The sequence below is a fragment of the Dicentrarchus labrax genome, unplaced genomic scaffold (assembly GCF_905237075.1).
Source record: "Dicentrarchus labrax unplaced genomic scaffold, dlabrax2021, whole genome shotgun sequence".
In the NCBI taxonomy this organism is placed as follows: domain Eukaryota; kingdom Metazoa; phylum Chordata; class Actinopteri; family Moronidae; genus Dicentrarchus; species Dicentrarchus labrax.
Genome location: NW_026136709.1, coordinates 13,808,201 through 13,830,942, shown reverse-complemented (window position 1 = coordinate 13,830,942; position 22,742 = coordinate 13,808,201). Strand labels below are relative to the sequence as shown.

Sequence of the window (22,742 nt, the reverse complement as noted above, 5' to 3'; positions counted from 1 at the left end):
AATGCTATCTGGCCACTAACAGAGAGAGACAGAGCAGCCTGGCTGGGAGCAACAAAAAAAAAAAAAAAAAAAACAACAACAGGCTACTTTGCGAAGAAGGCAGCTGCATGGATATCGACAACAACGACGACCAGGATTCAACGCATGCATTGAGATTTTATTTAACCAGAATGCATCGTAGCCTTATAATGTGAGTACGGTGGCGTCTTAAGTGTTCCTCGCCAGCTGAAGTGATATTAATCCGGTCCTTTAAGGGGGGAAACTGTTTGCAGGCTAGCTGGCTAGCTCGCTAGCTATCTGCGTCTCTATGTTCGAGCGTCTTCCGGCAGCAGCGGCGGCAGCAGCGGTGCCATGAACAGTGGACTCCCAGCTTCAGCTGCTCCGCTCGGAGGTGCCGGGATACCAAATGTCAAGGTGAAGTTTTGCCGATATTACGCGAAGGACAAAACGTGCTTTTATGGAGAAGAGTGTCAGTTCCTGCATGAGGATCCGTCCATGGCAAGCCTTCCGCTGCACGGTGGCGGAGGTAGCCCCGTCCCGTTGTCCATGGCCGGGGGTGGCGGGACGCCAGCGGGGTATTCCCTCGGCGGCACTGCGGCGGTCTGCCCGGGCAGCGGGGGGGCCGGAGTCTCCAAGAAGAGCGAAACAATGGGGCCCGCAGCGTCTCTGGAGGGGCAGCTGTTAACCAGTGAGTAACACTTACCACCAGACAAGGCCTCACACGGGGGGGACTGTCTGGGACTTTACTTTTGGGCCTTGTTGGGCTTTGTTAAAATTTAGTCCGAGGATTCACTTGAGGCCTCTTTGACGTTACCCCAAAACAACGTGGGCTACATTTACCTGCCCGACGTTACCCACAGCGACCACGGACGGGTACTCGCGGTTCTTTCTTGTTTTTTTTTTTGCTGTCTTGTTGAATCGCTTTGTCTCCAGGTGGTCTTATGTAAGCTTTATAACAACCTGTAACATTATCCATGCTGTTGCAGCTCCCCGGAGGAGGCCTGCTGTTTGTGTGTGACAGCTGTGAGTGGGCAGAAATACGCGACCCACCGAACTTAGCTAGTGTGGCTACTAGCGAGCTAGCGTTACATTTACCGCTTTAACTAACTTTAACGCGTTTGGCTTTGCTTTCTGAGTGGAGTTATCAGATTTTAGTACTGTTGCACTTAGTTTTTCTCCTGTTAAATGTTGTTTTTGCGAACTGTAGTGTTGCTGTTACTATGTACCCTAAACGCAATGTTTGCTAACGTTAGCATAGCTACGCTAGCTGTCCACGGGGCTTTGTTTTCCCCTTGTTGTTGTCGTGTTTTCTCAACGTAAACAAACAAGCAAGTGACCAACATTCACATGCAGCTCAAACGTAAATTGCGTCCAGTTTAACTTGGAGCCAGCAAAAAAAAAAAAAAAAAGTTTGTTATTAAATGAAACCCGTAGTGGACATCGCCCTGTGGCAGACTGTAGTAGTGGCTCACTGTGCACTACTGTTTACATGCATTTAAATCAACTCTGGATTGGTTAAGCAAACACACAGTAGTTTTGATATTAACATGCATGCTTTATATATATACCTGGTCTGTGTTAGAGTGCAGGATTATCTACTTTAGTTTTATTAACCTCACTGCAGTTTAGTATTTGCTAAACTTGTGTTTCTGTCATCCACAGTCCCAGGGATGGAGGGCGCAACCCTGAGCGATGCCAATCTCACCAACTCTTACTTCAGCAGCAGCTTTATTGGGGTCAATGGGTTTGGGAGCCCGGCTGAGTCTAAATACTCAATGATGCAGGTACAAAAGAGAAGCTGTAGATGTATATAATCAGTTTAAACTGCTTTGACAATTGATGCCAGTGTGGTTACGTCGTTGTTGTATGCTGCTTGTATAAATTGAGGCACTACATTCGTTGTTGGAATATTTTGCATTCAGTTATTTATCACGTAGTTAATTTAAAATGTGTTGAATTCACAGACATATTAAACATACTGTATATGCACGTAGAGTAGAGTGCCTTCTGTAACGCAGCTGTTCTTGATGCTGCTCTGTTTAGCGAATGACAACCAGCAGCAGCTCTCCCAGTCTCCTCAACGATGGTGCCAAGACCTTCAGCCACAACACTCATGGTAAGACCGTGGAGCAGTATTCAGCACGTATGACACTGAATATTGTAAGTGCCACTGCTCAACACTCTTTGGTCGTCCACAGATCCAGTGAACTCCCCGACATCCTCACTGTTCAGTGATTTTGGTGCTCTTAGCATTTCCCAAAGGAGAAAGGTGAGCACACAAGCATCCTGTCCAATACAGTGAAATTATTTCAAAGTGCTTTTAAAGTTCACCACTGTACTTTTGTGTGAGCAGGTACATGGAATCTAACCAGAATTAATTTAATTTTCATTTTCCGTCTTTATTGCCTCCTAACAGGAGTGGTAGATTTCATGTCACCCTTGCATGTTTCCCCTTGTTCCACCAGACTCCTAACCCGGCAGCAACTGAGTTCATCCCTAAGGGAGCTCCACGTATGGCCACCATGGCGCAATCCACTGTCCAGGCCTTCCCCTCGCCTATCTTCCCACATCCTGGCCTCAGCAGCTCCACAGCTGCTGCACTGGCTCCAGGTGAGGTTTTTTTTTTTGGAGCATTACAAATTGAGAAATCACCCTGTTGTATCTGCATTGCTCTACTTTCTACATGGCTCCCTTTTGTTTTCCATCTTTAGCTCTATATTGTATAGTTCAGCAAGTTTGGGAATTCCCTCTTGTGTATAGCACCACATGTGCTACTGATGAAACAAAAGTGTGTGAAGCACTTTGTAACGTGGGCTTAGAAAAATTAAGCAAACCTCTTTGGGTGCTACGCTCCTTTCAAACCTTTTACACCATTGCAGCCGGTGAATCCAGCATGCCGTTCCTTGAAGTAACATTTTCCTTTGTCTCTGATTTTAGGCATGTCTCTGTCTGCGGGATCTTCTCCTCTCCACTCCCCGAAAATTACGCCACACACCTCACCTGCTCCTCGTCGGCGCAGTCACACCCCAAACCCTGCCAACTACATGGTGCCCACCACCGCATCTGACCAAGGCGCTCACATAATCCAGAAAGAGACTGTGGGAGGGACCACCTACTTCTACACAGATAACACCCCGGCACCTATAGCTGGGATGGTATGTGCATGTCTGTCAGGAAATACTTGCAGACTAAAGTTGTGAATACACTTTTAAAGTCCTAACCAAACCTTATACTGCTCTACACTTCAGTCCTCCATGCCAGTGCAGACACAGAAAAATATCTTTTAAAAAATCTGTCATTGTGGCCAACTAGGGGTTCAAATCCTGATCGGAGTTTCATTCCATCACATTCATTTGCGTAGCTATGTTTTAATAATTGGAAAAGAGGATACATGTATCATCACACTGGTTTTCATTTCTCAATAAATAGGAAGCTGTGTTTTTCTGGTTTCATCGCAGGTGTTTCCTACCTACCATATCTATCCCCCCACTGTGCCCCACGTGGCTTACATGCAGCCGAAAGCCAATGCCCCGTCCTTCTTCATGGCCGATGAACTCCGACAGGTATTTTCCACTTGCCTTCTTCCCCTTTCACTAAATATCTCCTGTCTTCCTCTCTGTGGGTAATGTCTGATGTGATGCCCTCTTATTTCTCCTCCAGGAGTTGATAAACAGACATCTGATAACCATGGCCCAGATTGACCACTCAGAGAACCCAGGTAAAGGGTCTACTCTGTTGTCACAACAAAGGCTTGTTATTAATCTAAAACTTCTGCCTGTGTGTGCAGCAGAATGGGGCAGACTTTCAATTACAACTCATGAAAGATGTGCTCTGTATCAAATAAGAGACCACTTTGATGCTCCAATGCATTGCTTGGTTTTAAAGAAACGTACCAGTCTGTTGTGGAGTTGATTTCCTCACGTTAGTGTAGAGAGGTGTTGAAATGTAATATTTATGGTCTCTGTGGGTTCGTCTTCCAGTTAACCACATGTTTTTTTTGTCTGTGTTTGTCATGCAATGGGCAACAACGGTGAACTGTAAATTTGGATTAAGATATAGATGTGCGAAAACGAATTATCTATGAAATCTAATCTATTGCTGGTAAATAATCGTTCATATTGGCGATAACCTTGTGCAAACTTAAAGTTGCTGGATCTGTTTTTTGATTGCATATGTTTGTGCAGTAATGTGTTGGGGTTTTTTTTCTTCTGAAACTACTTCTGTCTTTGGCAGATGTACCATCTGAGGTGGACAGCTACCACAGCCTGTTCCCCCTCGAAGCCCTCCCCCCACCAAACCGCATGCAGAAGACCAGCAACTTCAGCTACATCACCTCCTGCTACAAGGCGGTCAACAGCAAGGATGACCTGCCTTACTGCCTGAGGAGGATACATGGTAAGAAATAGGCTGATGAGAAATTGTTTTTCAAAGAAGTATAACGCGTAATGTCACACAGCCAAAATTATCACTGTCAAATGATGATATCATGTATTGAGTCATAGGCTAAATGTACTGACTGTTGAGTGAGACGATAACTTCCTTTCAAAGCATACAGACATTTTTTAAAGGTAGTTTTAGTGATTTTAATAGCGTTATCTCTCTTGAAATACCTTTTTTCAACCAAATTGCTGCATATTTTTAATACACATATAAAAATGCATTAGAAATGTGATTTGCACAATTGGAATAATGGTTCTGAAGCTGAAAAAACTCAGCTGGTACAGATGTTGCTAGCACACACAGCTGTTGACTTGCAAGCTGACATAGTTTTGGAAAGCGCTGCGTCTTTGTGTAGCACCACACAGTGGATCTTTATTAGGTCTGATGCAGGTTTCCATCCAGCAGTGCTCCAGCTCATCTTGAGTGGACTCTCAATAGCAATTCTGAAATATCGAGATTAAGCAAGTTTTATTCCTTTTTGGTTCAGTGTAGTTTCTGTCTGACAGAACAGTGATGATGGTCCATCCATATTTATGGATGTACTGGAACATGTCACAGGTGGAGTTCAAGTGTGTCTTGCAGAACTGTATATTTGTGTGCAGGCAGGCCTTGTTGATCCTGTTTTTTTGCTTTTGTTTGGCGCCACAGTGGCCACAGTACTGTGGTGGAAATGGCTCACCAGTCTCATGCATGCAATCAGCAGGGTGTTTATTTTTAATCCATCATTTATGGGTAATTGCAGAGTATGCAGGGCTCCAGACTAACTTTTTGCATTGGTTGCACTGATGCGCCTAACTTCCCTTTTTAGGTGCGCCAGCACAAAATGTAGGTGCACCCAAATTTTTCATTGCGTCGCCTTTAACGCCATAAGGTCACCTTTTTATCGCTCTCCATAACTTTCATATAATGTGAATGATTTTTAAACAAGAATAAGGTGTAGAAAAATGCTTGTCTTTATTTGAAGCACAATTATATATAAAAAGAAAAATAAAGTGTTTAAAGTGCTTCACTGAGCAGAAATTGAACATTTCAAACTAAAACACTAAGCAAAATAAAACATTTCCAAATAAAAGAGGACCTGATTACTACTACCTGCCGCTGAAATGCAGCTGGGAGAGGGGCCACTTTCTCTACACACTTGTCACGGCATATCGTGTGTTTTTTAGACATGTTATGTTTTTTAAAGTTTCGATACGAATCGTTGTTGACCCGCTCACAAATGCACTATTTCCGGCCATATTCTGACTGCACTCCTGACAGTACACGCAGTGCATTGCGTTGCATCCTTTGTTGTACCTCAGCCAGGGAAATTGTTTCCTTCAGTCCTGTCTGAAGGAATATATTTTGGCCTTTTTAATTTGGGTCTCGGAGCCGGGCTCTATCCCAGACTCGGTTGTCTCCTCTGGTTCCGAATCTGATGCTGTCGCCAAAGGACCGGGGCTTGGTATCTCACCAGGGACCGAGGGCTCCGTGTCTTGACGGGATGGACTCTCAGTAGTGGGGATGGATGGGGTTATAGTAGTAGGGCTGGTTGTAGGCTTGGTTTTGAAAAAAACTTTCAATATTTCTGCCCCTCTTCATTTTCCCTCGTTTTGTCGCGTTTATTTTATTTTTCCGTTTCATTTAGTCAGCTATTCTGGCGCTCAGGTCGCGCGTAATTTTTAAACACACACAACTTAGCGCGGTGAACAGGACCACAGCCAATCAGAGGCAAAGACCCGCCCGAGCTCTGTCTCTTATTGGTTTAGAACACGATATGATCCTACCATGAGTGTGTGAGTTCGGTCACAGGAGAACACAGAGAGATGATGCGCTTTTGAACTAAATTTATGTTTTCACCCGGCCAGCGTCAGGTGCACCGTTGCGACCTAGGAAAATTATTAGTTGCACAATTTTGGCCGCACTCCGGAGCCCTGGTATGGGCAAAACAAGGTACTGACGCCAAATCCAGCAGGTTGTTGTTTGCCAGTACCATGTTGCTCACATTGTTGTGGACACAGACGATGACCTTGTCATCCACTCCCCACTTGCTAAGAGCACCTCACAGACCCGCTGCCAAGTTTTCAGCTAGTCTAGTGTACACACACGGAAAAATCCAGGCGCAGGGAGAGAAGGGCTGCTTTGCCATGACTGGAACTGCAGCTCTGGCTAGTGGCAGGTGTCTGTGTAACCATGTAGACACAACGGTTAACTGGAGTTGTAAAACATACTTGAAAATATAAACATTTAACAAACTTATTTCTTTAACCAACTAGCAAAGGTAGCAAGTTTGAAAAAAACTGGTTGATTAATCCCTAATGTTTGTTTATTAATTGCCTATTGTGTGTCCAGGTTTCCGCCTTGTTAACACCAAGTGCATGATGCTGGTGGACATGTGGAAGAAGATTCAGCACTCAAACTCTGTAACACTGAGGGAGGTCTTCACCACAAAGGCCTTTGGAGACCACTGTGAGTGTGTATTGTGTATAAGCATTTTTTACGTGCAGGACTTGTGTGTGAATTTAATTCCATGTTTGTGTGTTCTGGATATTGTTAATTTGTCTTTTTTTTTAATGGCCCAGACCTAATATTAACCTGCTCCAGAACTGTGTTGATTTGTTTGTTTATTAGTTTTGCAATCATGCCCTTTTTAAGGTGGACATTTGCCACTTAATTTTTGCTTTCTTAGATCTCAAAAGTTAGCAGGAGCAATGAAGTACCTAGTTTTCCATTGTGCTTTATTCTCTAGTGAGGACAATTTAAGATGAAGTGGCAATAATTAGTTGAATAAAAGTATGTATAGCTGCTTATAGACTGTTACTGATTCAGTTTTCTGATCTCTAACCTTTATTCTTTTTGTCTTTTCCTAGCGTTGGTGTTCTCCTATGACTTCCATGCAGGTGCAGAAACCATGTTCAGCAGACACTTCAATGACCCAGCAGCAGACTCGTATTTTACCAAGAGGAAGTGGGGTGAGTTGGTCTTCCCTCCCTTCCTTTATCACATCAGCTCAGACGCCCCCCTGCACCCCTTCACTTCACACATTTTGTGTTTGTTTATGCGTTTCTAATGAGGTCATCGACCTAGGTCTATTTGGGTTTATGTTTTCATTACATGCGGTTGTGCTTGCATCCGACATTTGATGGCTTAGATTGTGTATAAAACAAACTGGTTGAGTTAAAATAAAGACGCACTTCCGTAGAAGTTTAAATGTCTAAAACTATTATTGTTGATGTCTCGAAGCTTCGAAAATGATTCAAGTGTTTGGAGTTTGACAGTTAGCCTGTGTGTGTCTGTGCAAGAGAGACATGGGGACTTGGAGGAAACTGTGGCTGAAACTGATCCTAGGGCAGGTGCTGTATGGCCTACCTACTGGATTGCAGACAGAGGAAGCAAAACCATTCAGACCCTGGGTTTTATTTAGTCTGTTTACAGTGATAACAAACCATAATGTATGAATTGTACAGAATTGCACAAGAAAACACCCCAAAAGCACTGGATGACCCAGTGCAGATGCATTTCTTTCTGGAATGGTCTTTAGGGGAACAAACATTTTGGCCGTCTTTGGCGTTCTCAGTGTGAAACTGTGGCTTTTGTTGTGCAGTACACACCCTAAGACATTCTTCTGAGTAGTGTTACCCAACCTTATGTTTCTGAAGTGTCACACAATATTACAAGAGGTCTGAAGTGATAAACATGCCGGTGATGTTAACAGTGAGCTACATTCTTTTATACAAGAGCTGAAACAATTAGTCAATCAGTGTATGTCAGTTTAAAGCAATAATGATAAACATGCCAGATGAGGATTTCAGTTTTATATAATTGTAAACTGAATATCTTTCAGACAAAATAAGCAATCTGAAGTCACGTGGGGCTTTAGGAAATCCTGATGGCTACTTTTTACTGTTACTATCTGACATTATAGAGACCCTTTGCTTCATTGTGAAATTAATCAGCAGATTAATTGATCAGGAAAACCAGGTTAGACTGACTGAAAATGACGTGTCTTGCTGACATCACAGCTATGAGAGACCGTTTGTCCTGATTGCCAAGGAAATTGATGACAGTTTGAGGTTCAGTTCATAAGTAATTTCTAACCCTTCAGGCTGCATTTGTGTGATAAAGCATGTCTTTTTGTGCAGGACAACATGAACCCCCCCCACCACGGCAGCACGCAGGTCTGCTCCCAGAGTCTCTGATCTGGGCCTACATTGTCCAGCTCAGCTCGGCCCTGCGCACCATCCACACTGCTGGCCTTGCCTGCCGTGTCATGGACCCCAGCAAGATTCTTATTACTGGCAAGACCAGGTATGCACATGTATAAATACATTCCATCATCATTCAGCAGAGGTTGATTAATTGCTGGTGGGAGCCTGTCACACATAACCGTAAATGGTGGTGTACGGAACTGCATACATTTCTATTTCAATGTCAGAAAGTGTAGATATGACTGTTAACTGTAAATGCATAAAAAGCGGAAGAGTATTTTCACTTTGGGCTTCCTTTTTTTCACAACTCTGTGGTTTTGAACACTCAATACAGACATGCACACATTGACTATTGATGATAATGGTCTCTTGTCTCTGCAGGTTACGGGTGAACTGTGTTGGGGTGTTTGATGTCTTAACCTTTGACAACAGTCAGACCAATCATCTTGCCCTAATGCCACAGTACCAGGTACCTCCTATGATGTAGATTGTGGTACATGTGAATATACATTGCAAAAGAGTTGTACAGCATGCATAATAGAGAGTTATGACTTAATTTACTTGACAGCTCCAGAAACTGTTGTTAAAGCTCTTTAGGATATGTTTTTTTTATGTCATTGATGTGTGTATTTATGTGATGTGTTTTGTCTTAAAGCAAGCAGACCTAGTGTCCCTGGGCAAGGTGGTGCTGGCGTTGGCATGTAACTCCCTGGCTGGCATTCAAAGGGAGAACCTGCAGAAGGCCATGGAGCTGGTGTCCATCAACTACTCTTCAGACCTCAAGAACCTCATTCTGTAAGAAAGGGAGTGGGTGCACCACGACGCAGCATGTGTTCTTCACTTCCGACACCACCTATAAAATTTTGCATAAAATCTTAAAGTTGGACGCAGCCCAGAAAGAAATGCCTGGCTTAGGTCAACTCTGGTTTTGGACAAAATTTCTGTCTCCCCATATCCACATGCTCTTGATCAAGTACACCAGTTCATCTCCTTGCATGTTGGAAACAAGAAACTTCCTTCATTTTCTGCTGACCACAAGCCGTAGTCCCATGTTTGTGTGGTCATGCTGTCCCAAGGCTGTAACTTTGCCCCAAATGATCCCTTTTATCTCTCAGATATTCTGTCTGTGAGGAATGATCATGCAAACCAGTTTTGATAAACATCTGTAGTAAAATGCAGTACATACTCCAGTAAACTAATATTGCCATAAATACAAAACCTGTGAACCCTGAGGTTAGGGTTGTTATCAAAGTTCAGTATGGAAATTATATTATTCATTTTAAAAGGTTGAAGGTTTTCATTTCAGCGTCAGTGGTAAGCTTTTATGTATATCTGATCGCTGTTTATTTCCTAGAACTCTGATTGAGACATCCACTCACACCAGTCATGTTGTTCATGATAGTAGTTTAATCAGCAGTTGTAATTTTCCACAGCACTTACAGTTGGGGTCAAAAGTTTACACACACCTGTAAAGAACATAATGTCATGGCCGTCTTGAGTTTCCAATAATTTCTACAACTCTTATTTTTCTGTGATAGAGTGATTGGAACACATACTTCTTTGTCACAAAAAACATTCATTCATCTTTTATGAATTTATTATGGGTCTACTGAAAATGTGACCAAATCCGCTGGGTCATGAATACATATAGAGCAACATGAATTATCAATTTTGGTTATGTAGAAGGTTGTGTCAATTAAATTAGCATGGCCTCTTAACTTCTTGTGAGTGATTATGATTGACTACAGCTGGGCCCATTTAAATAGGGCTCATTTGATACAATCATTAGACTCGGCCAGAAACGCTAAAATGGGAAAGTCAAAGGAGCTCAGCACGGATCTGAAAAAGCGAATCATTGACTCTAACAAGTCAGGAAAGTCACTTGGAGCCATTTCAAAGCAGCTACAGGTCCCAAGAGCACCTGTGCAAACAATTGTTTATAAAGTGCATGGCACAGTTGTGTCACTGCCACGATCAGGAAGAAAACTCAAGCTATCACCTGCTTCTGAGAGAAAATTGGTCAGGATGGTCAAGAGTCAACCGAGAACCACCAAAAAGCAGGTCTGCAATGCATTACAAGCTGCTGGAACACAGGTGTTAGTGTCCACAGTCAAGCATGTTTTACATCGCCATGGACTGAGAGGCTGCCGTGCAAGAAGGAAGCCCTTGCTCCAGAAGCGGCACCTTAAGGCTCGACTGAAGTTTGCTGCTGATCACATGGACAAAGATAAGACCTTCTCGAGGAAAGTTCTGTGGTCAGATGAAACAAAAATTTTGCTGTTTGGCCACAATGCCCAGCAAAATGTTTGGAGGAGAAAAGGTGAGGCCTTTAACCCCAAGAACACCATGCCTACTGTCAAGCAATTAGTCAAGAATTAAGGTTTTAGAATGGCCTTCCCAAAGTCCTGACTTAAACCCCATCGAAAACATGTGGACAATGCTGAAGAAACAAGTCCATGTCAGAAAGCCAAAAAATGGAGCTGAACTGCACCGATTCTGTCAAAAGGAGTGGTCAAAGATTCAACCAGAAGCTTGCCAGAAGCTTGTGGATGGCTACCAAAAGCGCCTAATTGAAGTGAAAATGACCAAGGGATATGAAACCAAATGTTAGCATTGCTGTATGTATATTTTTGACCCAGCAGATTTGGTCACATTTTCAGTAGACCCATAATAAATTCATAAAAGAACCAAACTTCATGAATGTTTTTTGTGACAAAGAAGTGTGTTCCAATCACTCTATCACAGAAAAATAAGAGTTGTAGAAATTATTGGAAACTCAAGATGGCCATGACATAATGTTCTTTACAAGTGTATGTAAACTTTTGACCACAACTGTACATATAAGTGAATATATGTTTATAATGTGTGAGATGGCAAGGTAGGGAGCATCGCAGGCCAAAGAAGTCTATATTGACTGTTTGCAAGGAGCTGAAAATGCATCTGAACATTCTTGTAATTTATAATCTAGAAGTGTGAGGTCAAGGGCACGGTATCTTCTTGATACCTTAGAGGAGTGTAGACCTTTGTGTCTTGATAAGACTGATGCACTTACACTTTAACTTCTGAGCACACTGTGCTTGGTTTGATCAATTCACTTTACTTCTTCATTTCGTGTTTACACCTGATTTTCTTTGCTGTTATGCATGATCGTGTAGTCACCCAATTAAAAATATAACTGCTCAACCTGTGAAGTTGTTGCAGTGTTTACATTATCACCTTACTTAAAAAGGTTCCTTTAAGATTTGAGTGTTGGTGACATTGTACAGCAGTATTCAGCCTTTCCAACTCAACAGATGTTTTCATGTTTTTGTGTGTGTACAGGTATCTGCTGACTGAACAGTCTCGCCTGCGCAGCGTCAATGACATTATGCCGATGATTGGAGCTCGATTCTATACACAACTTGATGCATCTCAGATGAGGAATGATGTCATTGAGGAGGACCTGGCCAAGGTATATGCGGGGCACAACGTTTTTGCTCCGGGAAATGTTTTTAAAAACACAAAGTGAGAGTTTCTGTCTCATAAGGCACCAAACTGAAAGCATGAGTACAAATGATTCAGTCAAGGCTTATATTCTTGGGTTGGGGCCTGATAAAGGGTATTGGTTTGGTGAGCTAAGAGGGAAGTTGTGTGCACACAGGATGTTGTACGGTATATTGTAGACTTTGCAGCCTCGTCTTGAATTTAGTTTCCCCATGTTAGAGTGTGAATGTGTGAAGAAAACCAACCCTTCACATTTCTTCTCGTTCATGCCCTAACTTCCCCTTTACTTTACCTCTGTACAGGTCTGCCCAACAAAGTAGTTTGTGTTGGTGTTTTACCTCCTCAGAAAACAGCTGAAGATTAGAGCATTGAGCTACAAAAATAGGGTCGCTTTCCTGTGATCTGCTGATATCTGTGCTGGTGGGGAGAGTAAACATCTCCTGTTTACCCGGCAACCTCTGCATTATGTGTTAGCTGAATGCGCAAACAGATAATATTAGCAGTGTTGCTTATTTGCCTGGTGAGCCTTTTTGTTGACAAAAGATTTAAGCTTTGCTATTTTCAGAAATACAAAAATCTGTGTGATGGCCAAGAAAAACACATTTGTGTTTGTTTTTAATTCCCTTCCACTCCTAACTGTGTTCAATCTTAGCATGGGTAGGATTTCAGGAGAAGTATTGGGATGCCATGGTGGCGGCTTCATTGCCACATCACTATTATGACAAGCTTCTGGCTGTGGTTGAAACATTTTTTGTTTTTTAGGTTATATCTCTCATTGACTTTATTTCAAACAAACAGATGTTTAATATGAGAAATGCTTATCACTGATATTTAGGAGACGTCGGCACACTAATGCAGTGTGACAGCCTGTAGATGCTGGCCCCAAAAAGAACATCTGTATTGGAAATTATTTTGTGACTGGTATTTTCCAAAGGGTTTAAAACACCAAATCACACAATAACACAAACTAACTGATCAAGGCAAACACAGACCAGCAACGCCCATGTTCTGCAAGGTTCAATGGAGTCTGGTGGCTTTGAACAGGGAAATATAACAAGAAATGTAGGATCTCAGTCTTTAACAAAAAGGTCTATATCGGTAGGGATAATTTCCATAATGACACTTAGAATAACAAAATGAGCCATTGGCAAAAATAAGCAATTTTAGTTTATTTACGGTTCACAATTGCCTTTAAGGAGTACGTTACAGGCCATTGTACTGCTGCTGGCTGCAGCACTCTCACTCAATACTGGACCATTTTCAATTTTCTTTGTCCCTATTCATCAAGGACACATAATAATACGGTCCAAGTAAAAAATACCCTTTAAATTCCCTTTTATTAGTTGCTTATGAGCAACTAATGTTGGAGGATGCCAACGTGATCAGTTGATTGTTTTTCAATACTTTTCACTTTGTCCAACAGTGCAGAAAACGTTTGACAGGGTGAGACAGACAGAGAGGAGGAAGAGAAAGGAGAGGCAGGAGTAAATTATATCTGCAGAGGTGAAAGGTGAGCTACAACTTCAAAAACAGCAAGTTTTAATCGTATCTGTAGGTGCCCATATTTTAAAGTATTACTAGTCCTCTGAACATCCAGATATCTCTCAATATTAGTTTACACTTGGCTTTGATCTTCAGAAGCTCGCCACTGTTGTCTTTTTAGAAGAAAATGCAGCTCTTTCTGTTTGACTTTGAGTAAGGAGGAAGTGTGCTCCTGCACAATCTAAGACAGAAAGTCAAGTGAGAGTTTCAGTTTCTGACAGTGTTGCCCACAATGATAAGTGTTCTTCCTTTAAAGGGGTCCCTGTTTTTTAAAGGAGGAATTGTCACATACGCCTCTGACTCTAGAAATGTTTGTTCATTCTTCATTTATTAGTTCCTTCTGCTACCTTTTTTCACTATTATTTCCTCTTAGCCTATAGCTTGGGCCATCACAAGTTGATAACGAGCACTACCAACTTAGTTGTGTCTGTCAGAATTATGTAAATGCCATATTAAGGTACTGAAATAGCCTAAGTAGTTGCATAAATATGAAAATTGGGGGCAGGGAGTATCCTGAAACAAAGGGGAAAGTAGCAAAATAAGATTCTGGCACTTGATGCAATTCTGTTTTAAAAAATATTACCAGCAACATCTGCTTGTGTCTGTAAATTCTCATTAAAAAAAAGATTATTTTCTGGCTCTTTATGGTGAATCACCGCTTTACTTTTATATAGAAAACTCCCCATTTCATAAACTTCAATTTAAAAAAATTATACTTGCTGTGGCCAAAGTTATTCACTATACCTAAAGTCAGAGAAAGTAACATTTTCAGTCCTTAGCCTTCCAAATAGGGGGTAAGCATATTCCTTGCATCTAACAATATGTTCATATGTACTGCTACTACTGTTATTTGAAGTGAAGAACATGAAAAGTAAATACTACAAAACAAATGCTTAAAGGCTATTCAACATATTGTTTTAACCTATATACTCAATTACGATACAGACTAGCATCTATAGTTATTAATTATTGCAAATCAATGTCCACATTAGTTCTTAATATTGAACAGAGACAAGACAGGCAGCATCAAAGTCCCTGGTGTCCTTTTAACTGCTTTAAAATAACCTATTTTTTTCCTCCTCATCATCACACTACATCAGCCTAAACGTGAAGTAAAAATGATTTATTTTTGGTTGTCGTCTTCAGTAGCTCATCTTTGAGTAGCATTAATGAGGCCATGCTTAATGTTACAAATATGAAAACCACCACATACGTTCTATATTCTGTCAACTACGCCTGTGTCAGATGTTACACCTCTTCTGGTCCACTGCAGATCCAGTGGATTTTAACAGCTTAAGTGTTAGTTCATGTGTTGAGAAAATTCCCCTACTCATTAATCTAAATACACTTTTTAATACCCCTCTTGGGTTAGCTGGAAAATGCATCATTGCAAAGCTGAAAACAGGATGTTTTTGTGACCTTTTTTTCACACTACAATCGTGATGATTTTATAGAATACGATGCATTGCTGTAAATCAAACTACCCAGCAGTATATAAAGTAGTTAAAATACAACATACATATATAGTACAACATTAAAAAGCAAAGGGATTATCATCACTGTAGTATTCTGAAAAATAAATTGCTCTCAATTTTGATAACTTCTTATTCTATTCTGATGCATGCCTGATGTTTAACTCAAAATACAGATATAATAGGAATACACTGACAGGGAATGTTTTTTTGCTTTATAAATACATTTTGCTACAATATACTTAAATACCTTTTACCATTGTAATGTTAGATTGAAGAATTTGTAGTGGTGGGGTACTAAAGGACCAGTGTGTAGGATGTAGTGACATCTAGTGGGGAAGTTGCAGATTGCAACCAACTGAATCCCCCTCCCTTTTTCACAGAAGAACCTACCGTTGATCACTTCAGTGTAAAAACTTGAAAAGGTCCTATCTAGAGCCTGTGTTTGTCTACTCTGGGCTACTGTAGAAACATTGTGGTTCGACATGGCAAACTCTGTAGAAGCTCCTTGGTTGTTTGAACTTTTCTAATGCAGGATGAGTTCAAGTTTAAATCTTAATAAACCTAAAAACTAACAATTTCATGTAGTATTCTTAACATAAATGAATAAAAAGTCCTCACAACCCCCCAGTGAAGCTTTGGTTGATGGAATATATACAAATATGGATGATGATCGTTTCATTTGCGTCATACGCTTGAAAGTTTACCTTTTTCATGTGCCGCAAGAGGTCTTTAAATTCTGATTCAAAAACTCGATTTTAAATGATATCTATAATTATATATTTAGGCTATGCTGCGATATACATATTTTCTCTAAAATACCATACTGCAAATCCTGAAATAGTGGCCGAGGATAGGGGGACCAGGTCTTTATTTTGAAGCAGGTTATACGACTGACATTAGATCTTTCTAATTCAAGCTGTTTTGTAAGTACATGTGATTTATCTTTTAGTATGAAGCTTTGTCAACACTGCTGAATTTATAGTAAGATCAGAACACCAGATACCCTGTAGCCTGCATAATAAACACAGACCAGAAATGTCCTGACTTCTTTGCTGATGTAGGCCTCTTAGCTTATCTTTAAACTGCTGTATTGTGGGTTGTGTTTTAGCAAGATACTAATCACCCATAATAGTGAAAAAAGATAGCAGAAAACAGAGTGTTGGACCTGGCTCCCGGCCCTCCCTCCAGCAGCAGCAGCAGAATATTTTCCTCACTTAGTGCCGAATTAAAAGTTTGTTAGTTTAAGTTCATACCATCTTTAGTCTGTTAAGAAAATGATTACTTTAAAGTCTGGTTTTTAAGTTTTATTTCTGTGATGCAACTTTCCACGAGTATCCTTTCTGTGCAGTTGCTCAAAAAAACCTTCTTAAGGGATGCTGACTGTCCATTTTTCTGAATATGTTTGGAACTGCTGGCGCGCCCTGGTAGATGAATGGTTAAAGAAACCGCAACGTCCACGGTTCGATACCGAGTACAATGAAGGCAAAAATAACATTTAAAAATGTTTGTGGCTGGTGAAAATGAATGAATACATATCATTGTTTATTTTCAGGAGGTGCAAAATGGCCGTCTCTTCCGCCTGTTGGCCAAACTGGGCACCATCAACGAACGGCCGGAGTAAGTAGCACTTGTATAAAGATCAACCAATATAAGCGACTTGTGGTTCTGTTACTCGTCTGTGACCTTGTATTGTGTGACTCAGGTTTCAGAAGGACCCGACGTGGTCGGAGACGGGCGACCGCTACCTGTTGAAGCTTTTCCGGGATCACCTGTTTCACCAGGTGACAGAAGCTGGGACGCCCTGGATCGACCTCAGCCACATTGTCTCCTGCCTCAACAAAGTCAGTGAACTTTCTTCTCTCTTTTTTTTAAATTACATTAATAATAGCCACAGCCACAAATTTGAAAAGGTTGTCCATGATAATGAGGTCATTAGTCACAGTGGCCTATTTTTGTAACATCTGTTCATGCTTCCTATGCACTGACTAAAAACACTTGCATGCATTTGCCAGCTGTTTGCAGAAGAGAGAGATTGAAAATAGGTCTATTATTGGCCTACTTCCACCAGTGACATTTGGTATTTGGTTACCAGCTGGTTATGGGCAGGAGCAGCGGAAATGCTAATATCTCAGGACTTTCAAGCTAGTTTGTTTGTTCTAAGAAAAAAACAAACATATTATTCAACTTAACTTTGTTATAGATTTATCATGTAATTCTTTATTTTCTCATTTCTATTGTTCCTCTTTTCTCAAAGTGTGATGCTGGTTAAAGCTGTGCCATTTTGCATTTCACAAGTCTGCACACAACCTTTCACTTACAAGTTAAATGCGCTACATACGTTCATCTGTAGTTCTGCATGAAATCTTACTGGCCACCTACCTACTTGCTTAAAATTAGTGCTTCAGCTAACTAATTATATTTAAAAATAATTTAAGCTGCTGATTATTTTCTTGATTAATCATTTGGTGGCAAGATGTCGGAAATTAAAATTCGTCACAGTCACAATGTGCTAAAGCCCAAGGTGATGTTACACAGAGCTCCAAGTCTTATCTGCTTAGTTCCTTTCGTCTCAGATGGATGTCATGACATTTACTTAGTGTCATGGAAAGCTGAGGAATTCAGATTTCTGCATTTAAATGCAGGTCAAGTTTTCTATCCAAATTTCATGTGGTACAAATCCGCCTTGAAACAAGACTGAGAATCTACAACGATGTTAGTGGCTCTGTCAGGATGTACACCAGCATGCTAGCATATTCTCAATAACAATAATATTATGCCTAGAGGAGAATGGGATTACAAATCCCAAAGATATTGAGTTATTGGTCACATAAGATAAAGAAAATTTTAAGAAATCCTCACATGTGAGAAGCTTTGAAGGTTTGGGACTGTTTTTGCTTAAAAAATGACTTACTTTGGTTATAAAGAGGATTGTGACGATTGAGTAATCTGTTAATAAACTAATTGTTGCAACTCTACTTAAAATCCTTAAAATATTCCAAGGATTTTTCTTTCAGAATCAAGCAGCCATATGTTTGCAGATGTTTGTCTGTATTTTTACTCTATCTTCTTGTGTTGACGCAGCTGGACGCGGGCGTTCCTGAGAAGATCAGCCTGGTGTCTCGGGATGAAAAAAGCGTCCTGGTTGTGACCTACTCGGACCTGAAGCGCTGCTTCGACAGTACCTTCCAGGAGCTGCAGGCCGCAGCCTCCGGCTCTCTGTAGCGCCCTCTTCGGGCCCGGGGTGGGACTTCCCGGACCTGGAGCACACTATTGCACTACAGGGGAGGACCAGGCTCATGGAGATGACATCAGCATGGCGAAGGCAGCGGGGCAGGGCTTCGTGAACCTCAGTCACATACACTGACCCTGTCACACCAGGAAGGCTTTTTTCTAAAGTGTATTTTTTTTAGTTTTCCTAAACCCCGCAGCTGAAAATCATAAAACAAAAGGAAAAAAAAAAAGGAAAAAGAAAAAGGACAAATACGGAAGCTGTGATGAACGAGTATGATGACTTTTTTTTAGATTTGGGGAACAAAAACGAAAAACAAACCATGAGGTTTTGAACTTTTTTCCTGCTTTTATTGTTTATTTCTACAATTGGGGTTTATTTTTCAGAGGAGGATGCACTAAGATTTTAATTTTTTTGTTAATTTTTGTTATTTTTATGAAAATGTGTGAGTGGCCTACAGGGTGTACAGAGAGAGCTAAAGTCACACACGGACATAAATACCAGAGCAGACTTAAGAATGAAAACAAACAAAAAAAGAAATCCAGCTTTTCTATTGACTGTCTCTCTTCCGGTTGGAGACCACACCCCTTCATTGTGACGCTCTAGGAGACGGGACACACCACTCGAGGCTTTTATTGGGGCGGGATGGCACCAGTTTCATGAAATGGGCCAGCCCACCTTTGCCTTGGTTGTTGGTTCCCCCTCAGAAAGGACAAACCACTTGGGTGGGTGGGAAGGGTTCTTAAAAACTGGAAAATATCTATGGATTTCTGACATTTTAGTTCAGGAGATAGTGGAACATCAGGCTCATATGTGTGGGTGGGTGGGCTAACGTGGACTGGGATTTTGGGGGTTAAACGTGGTTTTTGTTGGCACTGAGGAAGGGGTGTCTTCTCCTGATGCCGTCTACCAAGTGTTTGTTACGTATACAGCAACCACCTTTGGTTAATGGACACTGTCGCGCCATGAACTGCTCAAGGACGGGTCATTTTGGTTTGGCTGTCTAGCACTTGGGTGTTGCCTGTGGGTGGGGCTTCTGTTGAGGTGGAGCCACAGCTGCCTCTTTGTGGAATGTCCTTATTTTGTCCCCCTCCCTCCTCACAACGTCCCCTTTCTGTCTCTCTTACTCTCCCCTCCTCTTCCTACTTTTAACCCAAACTTCACTTCCCCCTCAGGGGGTCTTGGCCCCTCAACATTTGAGAAAAAGTGACGCTTTTTGTGATTTTTCTAGCTGGTTTTCTCTTTGCTCAAATTTTGTGCAGTAATGCATGGTGGGAAATGGGAGGGCAATTAATTTTTGCCTCAATTCAACTTTATTAATCTGTGGACCAATTCCAGCAGGGGTTTAGGGAAAGGGGAAGGGGCGAAGGCGAGAATAGGAACAGGGCACCAACAGTTTGTTTTGTTTTTTTATTTGACTTTTAAAGATCATGATATACATTGTGCTGGAGACAAAGCAGTGACACTGGCTGTTGCACTCACTCGAATGGCTTGGATTTCTCTCAGGACGACAAACAGCTGGAGGGGCCCAATGATTGAATGTGTTTGGCTGTCATTGGCTGCCCCCTGTCCAGTCAGATAGATGAGCTACAGTGGGAGTGGGTGGGACGTCTTCAGATTGAGGTTTTAGGAAGTTGACAGCATTGTGGCGATCATGCTGTGTGGGATTTCATGTTGCCCTTAAGCACAGGTCATATCCCGTTGATGATTTAAATCTCTTGACTTAATGAATTTGGTGCAAACCTGCTTCGGCCAGATCAGTCTATAGATCAATCAAAGCTCTTGTTCTTGGTTCTTTTGCCTTCATCTTGTTCTCAGTAGCTTTTTTGACGAATGTGTACAAACGTAAGACCGTAGAAAAACAAGGTCACTCATATGAGACAGATCAAGGTGAAAGGCCTAAAACAAGAACATTGTCTTGGCTGCAGTCGGTTGTCGTGGAAGTCAAATGGTCTGTACTTATGGGCAACAAACCTGCAGGGAGCTGGCTGTGTTAGATCATGTACTACTTCCTCTGTTTTAGTGAAATGAACAGACAAAAACATATTTGGTGAATGTGGTGCTTTAGAAAACCCTCAAAACACACACAGATACACTTCATACTCACACACATGCCCCCCCCCCCAACTCGGCCCACACAGCGTCAGTGCTCATATCACTATCTTCCACATCATAACACACACTCCAGTTATTATTAGTGATGGCCATCTTCTCCTCCACATCAACACACCTACAATCACCATCTTAGTATGTTTTATGCCCCTCTTGTGTTCATTGTCTCAAATTTTGCAATATTTGTGTGTACAGCAGTATTTTAATAAAGAATACCAAAAGTGATACATGCAGGATCTGGTGTTTTTTTTTTTTTTTACATTTGGGTACATTACAATGAGTTATGATTACATTCTTCAATCATTAATTATCTTTAAAACTGAAAACACAAGCAATTCTGCACTTCCTTGCTAATGTATAACAAAGTGAAATTGCTGTATCATGAGGCTGAAACTATATTCTCCAGACCACATTTAAAACATGATATCTGTATCTGGAAAACAAAAAACATGTCAATGCAGTTGAGTAACCAGATTTCACTCTTCATACACAGATAACATGTTAACACCAGGTGTGTATAGATCTTTAAAAAGTGGGTTAGATGCTGATACTTTTGATTTTAGGGCTGTAAGTAATGATTGCTTTCATTAACCATTTATCTGTTGTAATTAATCATTTTGTTATTACTGGTATTTTGTCAAAAAGTTGATGTCTTCAAATGTCTTGTTTTGCCTAACCAACATATAACCAAATATAATCAATTTACTGCCACCTAAAGCAAAGGAAAAACAGCAAATCCTCACAATTGAGGAGCTGGAACTGGGGACCATTTGGTAGCTTGTGCTTGGAAAATTTACTTAATTGGTTATCAAAGTCGTTGTTTAAATCAATCTTCCATCAATCGACAGATTGTTTTAGCTCTAATGGTTTGTGCAACAGCAATCGATGGAAGTGACACTAATGGCATATATAACAAAAAACAGCAGGGATATGAGTTTGTGCCGATTCTGTTTTAAGGATAATTAATATAGAATTAAATACACACTCTTGCCAGATCATTAGGTACATCTAACTAAAACCAACACAGTCTAATACAAACTGCCTGCAATTAATCCTGTGTTCATGAAGGTTATAGTGTTTTTGTTGAAACCTTTTCGAGAGACGATTCAACTGTAACTGGTGATTTTGAGTTTGTCTTACGCTAAACTGAGAGGTGTTTCTAATATCTTGTCCACCCTCATTGATACTGTTGAGGTGCACCTTTCTAAAACAATACAAATTAACATTATAACCTTAATGAAAGTTATTGCAGTGCTATACCTAATAAATTGGCAACTGAGTGTACATTTACATTCACAAAAGGTCAGATACAGACTTGATTAACAAGTAACTCATCCAAATGATTACAGCATTCAAATAAATACAGATATATATTGTCTAACACATACTATAATTCAGTGGCTAACTTTTTTTTCTTCCAGCATATAGTAGCTGTGCAGGAGAAACAATTATTTCATACAGCAGTGTTCCTCTTCACAAAGCTCAGCACATGAGGTACCAATACAATAAGCTCTAATAGTTGTAGGTCAGTAAATACATTCTCCATAACTGCGTGTGGTAAGTACAATGAGGTAATACCGAGCTGCTCTTGGAAGGCGTTATGTGTGGTGAATGAAGATGAACAGTGAGGAAGCTTTGTTGTACGACAGCATATGGTTTTTAAAGGAAAAAACGTCAAGAGAGCGGAGGAAGAGGAGAGAAGACTACGTGGAGATATAATGAGGTAGAGGATGCAAACAGCGGAGGTGAAATAGCAGAATGAGCTCCGACTCACTAAAAATCATATACCCTGTGAAAGTTGTCGAAGAGCTAGAGAAGATGCTACAGTGAGGGGTAAAGAAAAGCAGAGTTGTAGTCTGGAGGAGGGGAGCCGTCTTCGTCAGACTCCCAATCACACGGCAAGATAGATGGCTGGTCGTCACGGAGACCTGTGATGTCATTGCACAGGAAAGGCCCCTGGTTTTCCCGGCACTTAGTGAAGGAAAAGAACCTAAACACCAAAAAACATACAAACTAACTTGTTTATTATGCATTAAGTGAACATGATGCATTAATTAGTGGATTTATTGATTAATACATGTTTTAGTTTATGTTCCTGTCATGCATTTAAAACATCTTTTTACAAAATGTCTGTATGAGTTATTTAGTATTTTGCCTCATAGAACCAACAAGTCTGCACTTTTCTTCTTTGGAGACATATCACAAGCAGTCAGAGATTGTAATCTATGTATGTAACTGAAAACATTATAATATGTGCAACATCACTGTGCATCA

At 40.9% G+C, this 22,742-nt stretch overlaps 2 protein-coding genes across 4 annotated transcripts in view; one reads left to right on the top strand and one right to left on the bottom strand.

The window, feature by feature from the left end:
- The first annotated feature begins 14 nt into the window (after positions 1-14).
- Positions 15-20,693, top strand: pan3 (poly(A) specific ribonuclease subunit PAN3). 2 transcript variants are annotated; one of them, XM_051410154.1, is made up of 18 exons: positions 16-688; positions 1,663-1,784; positions 2,044-2,116; positions 2,199-2,269; positions 2,466-2,610; positions 2,938-3,155; positions 3,459-3,563; positions 3,661-3,718; positions 4,234-4,395; positions 6,772-6,888; positions 7,290-7,391; positions 8,562-8,727; positions 9,009-9,096; positions 9,283-9,422; positions 11,949-12,078; positions 16,680-16,744; positions 16,830-16,968; positions 18,209-20,693. In XM_051410154.1, exons 1-18 carry the CDS (start codon positions 352-354, stop codon positions 18,347-18,349), a joined length of 2,379 nt encoding a protein of 792 aa, XP_051266114.1. In that variant the 5' UTR covers positions 16-351; the 3' UTR covers positions 18,350-20,693. The 2 variants fall into 2 exon arrangements, with proteins under 2 accessions (XP_051266115.1, XP_051266114.1); XM_051410155.1 differs by lacking the exons at positions 16,680-16,744; positions 16,830-16,968; positions 18,209-20,693 and adding an exon at positions 13,534-16,659 and having other exon boundaries at positions 15-688.
- flt1 (fms related receptor tyrosine kinase 1) overlaps positions 20,651-22,742 on the bottom strand; it is a 33,314-nt gene continuing 31,222 nt past the window's right edge. For both annotated transcript variants that reach the window (XM_051410149.1, XM_051410150.1), the window contains exon 30: positions 20,651-22,458. In XM_051410149.1, the coding sequence (XP_051266109.1) occupies positions 22,290-22,458 (169 nt within the window). In that variant the 3' untranslated portion in view covers positions 20,651-22,289. The remainder of the gene's footprint in view (positions 22,459-22,742) is intronic.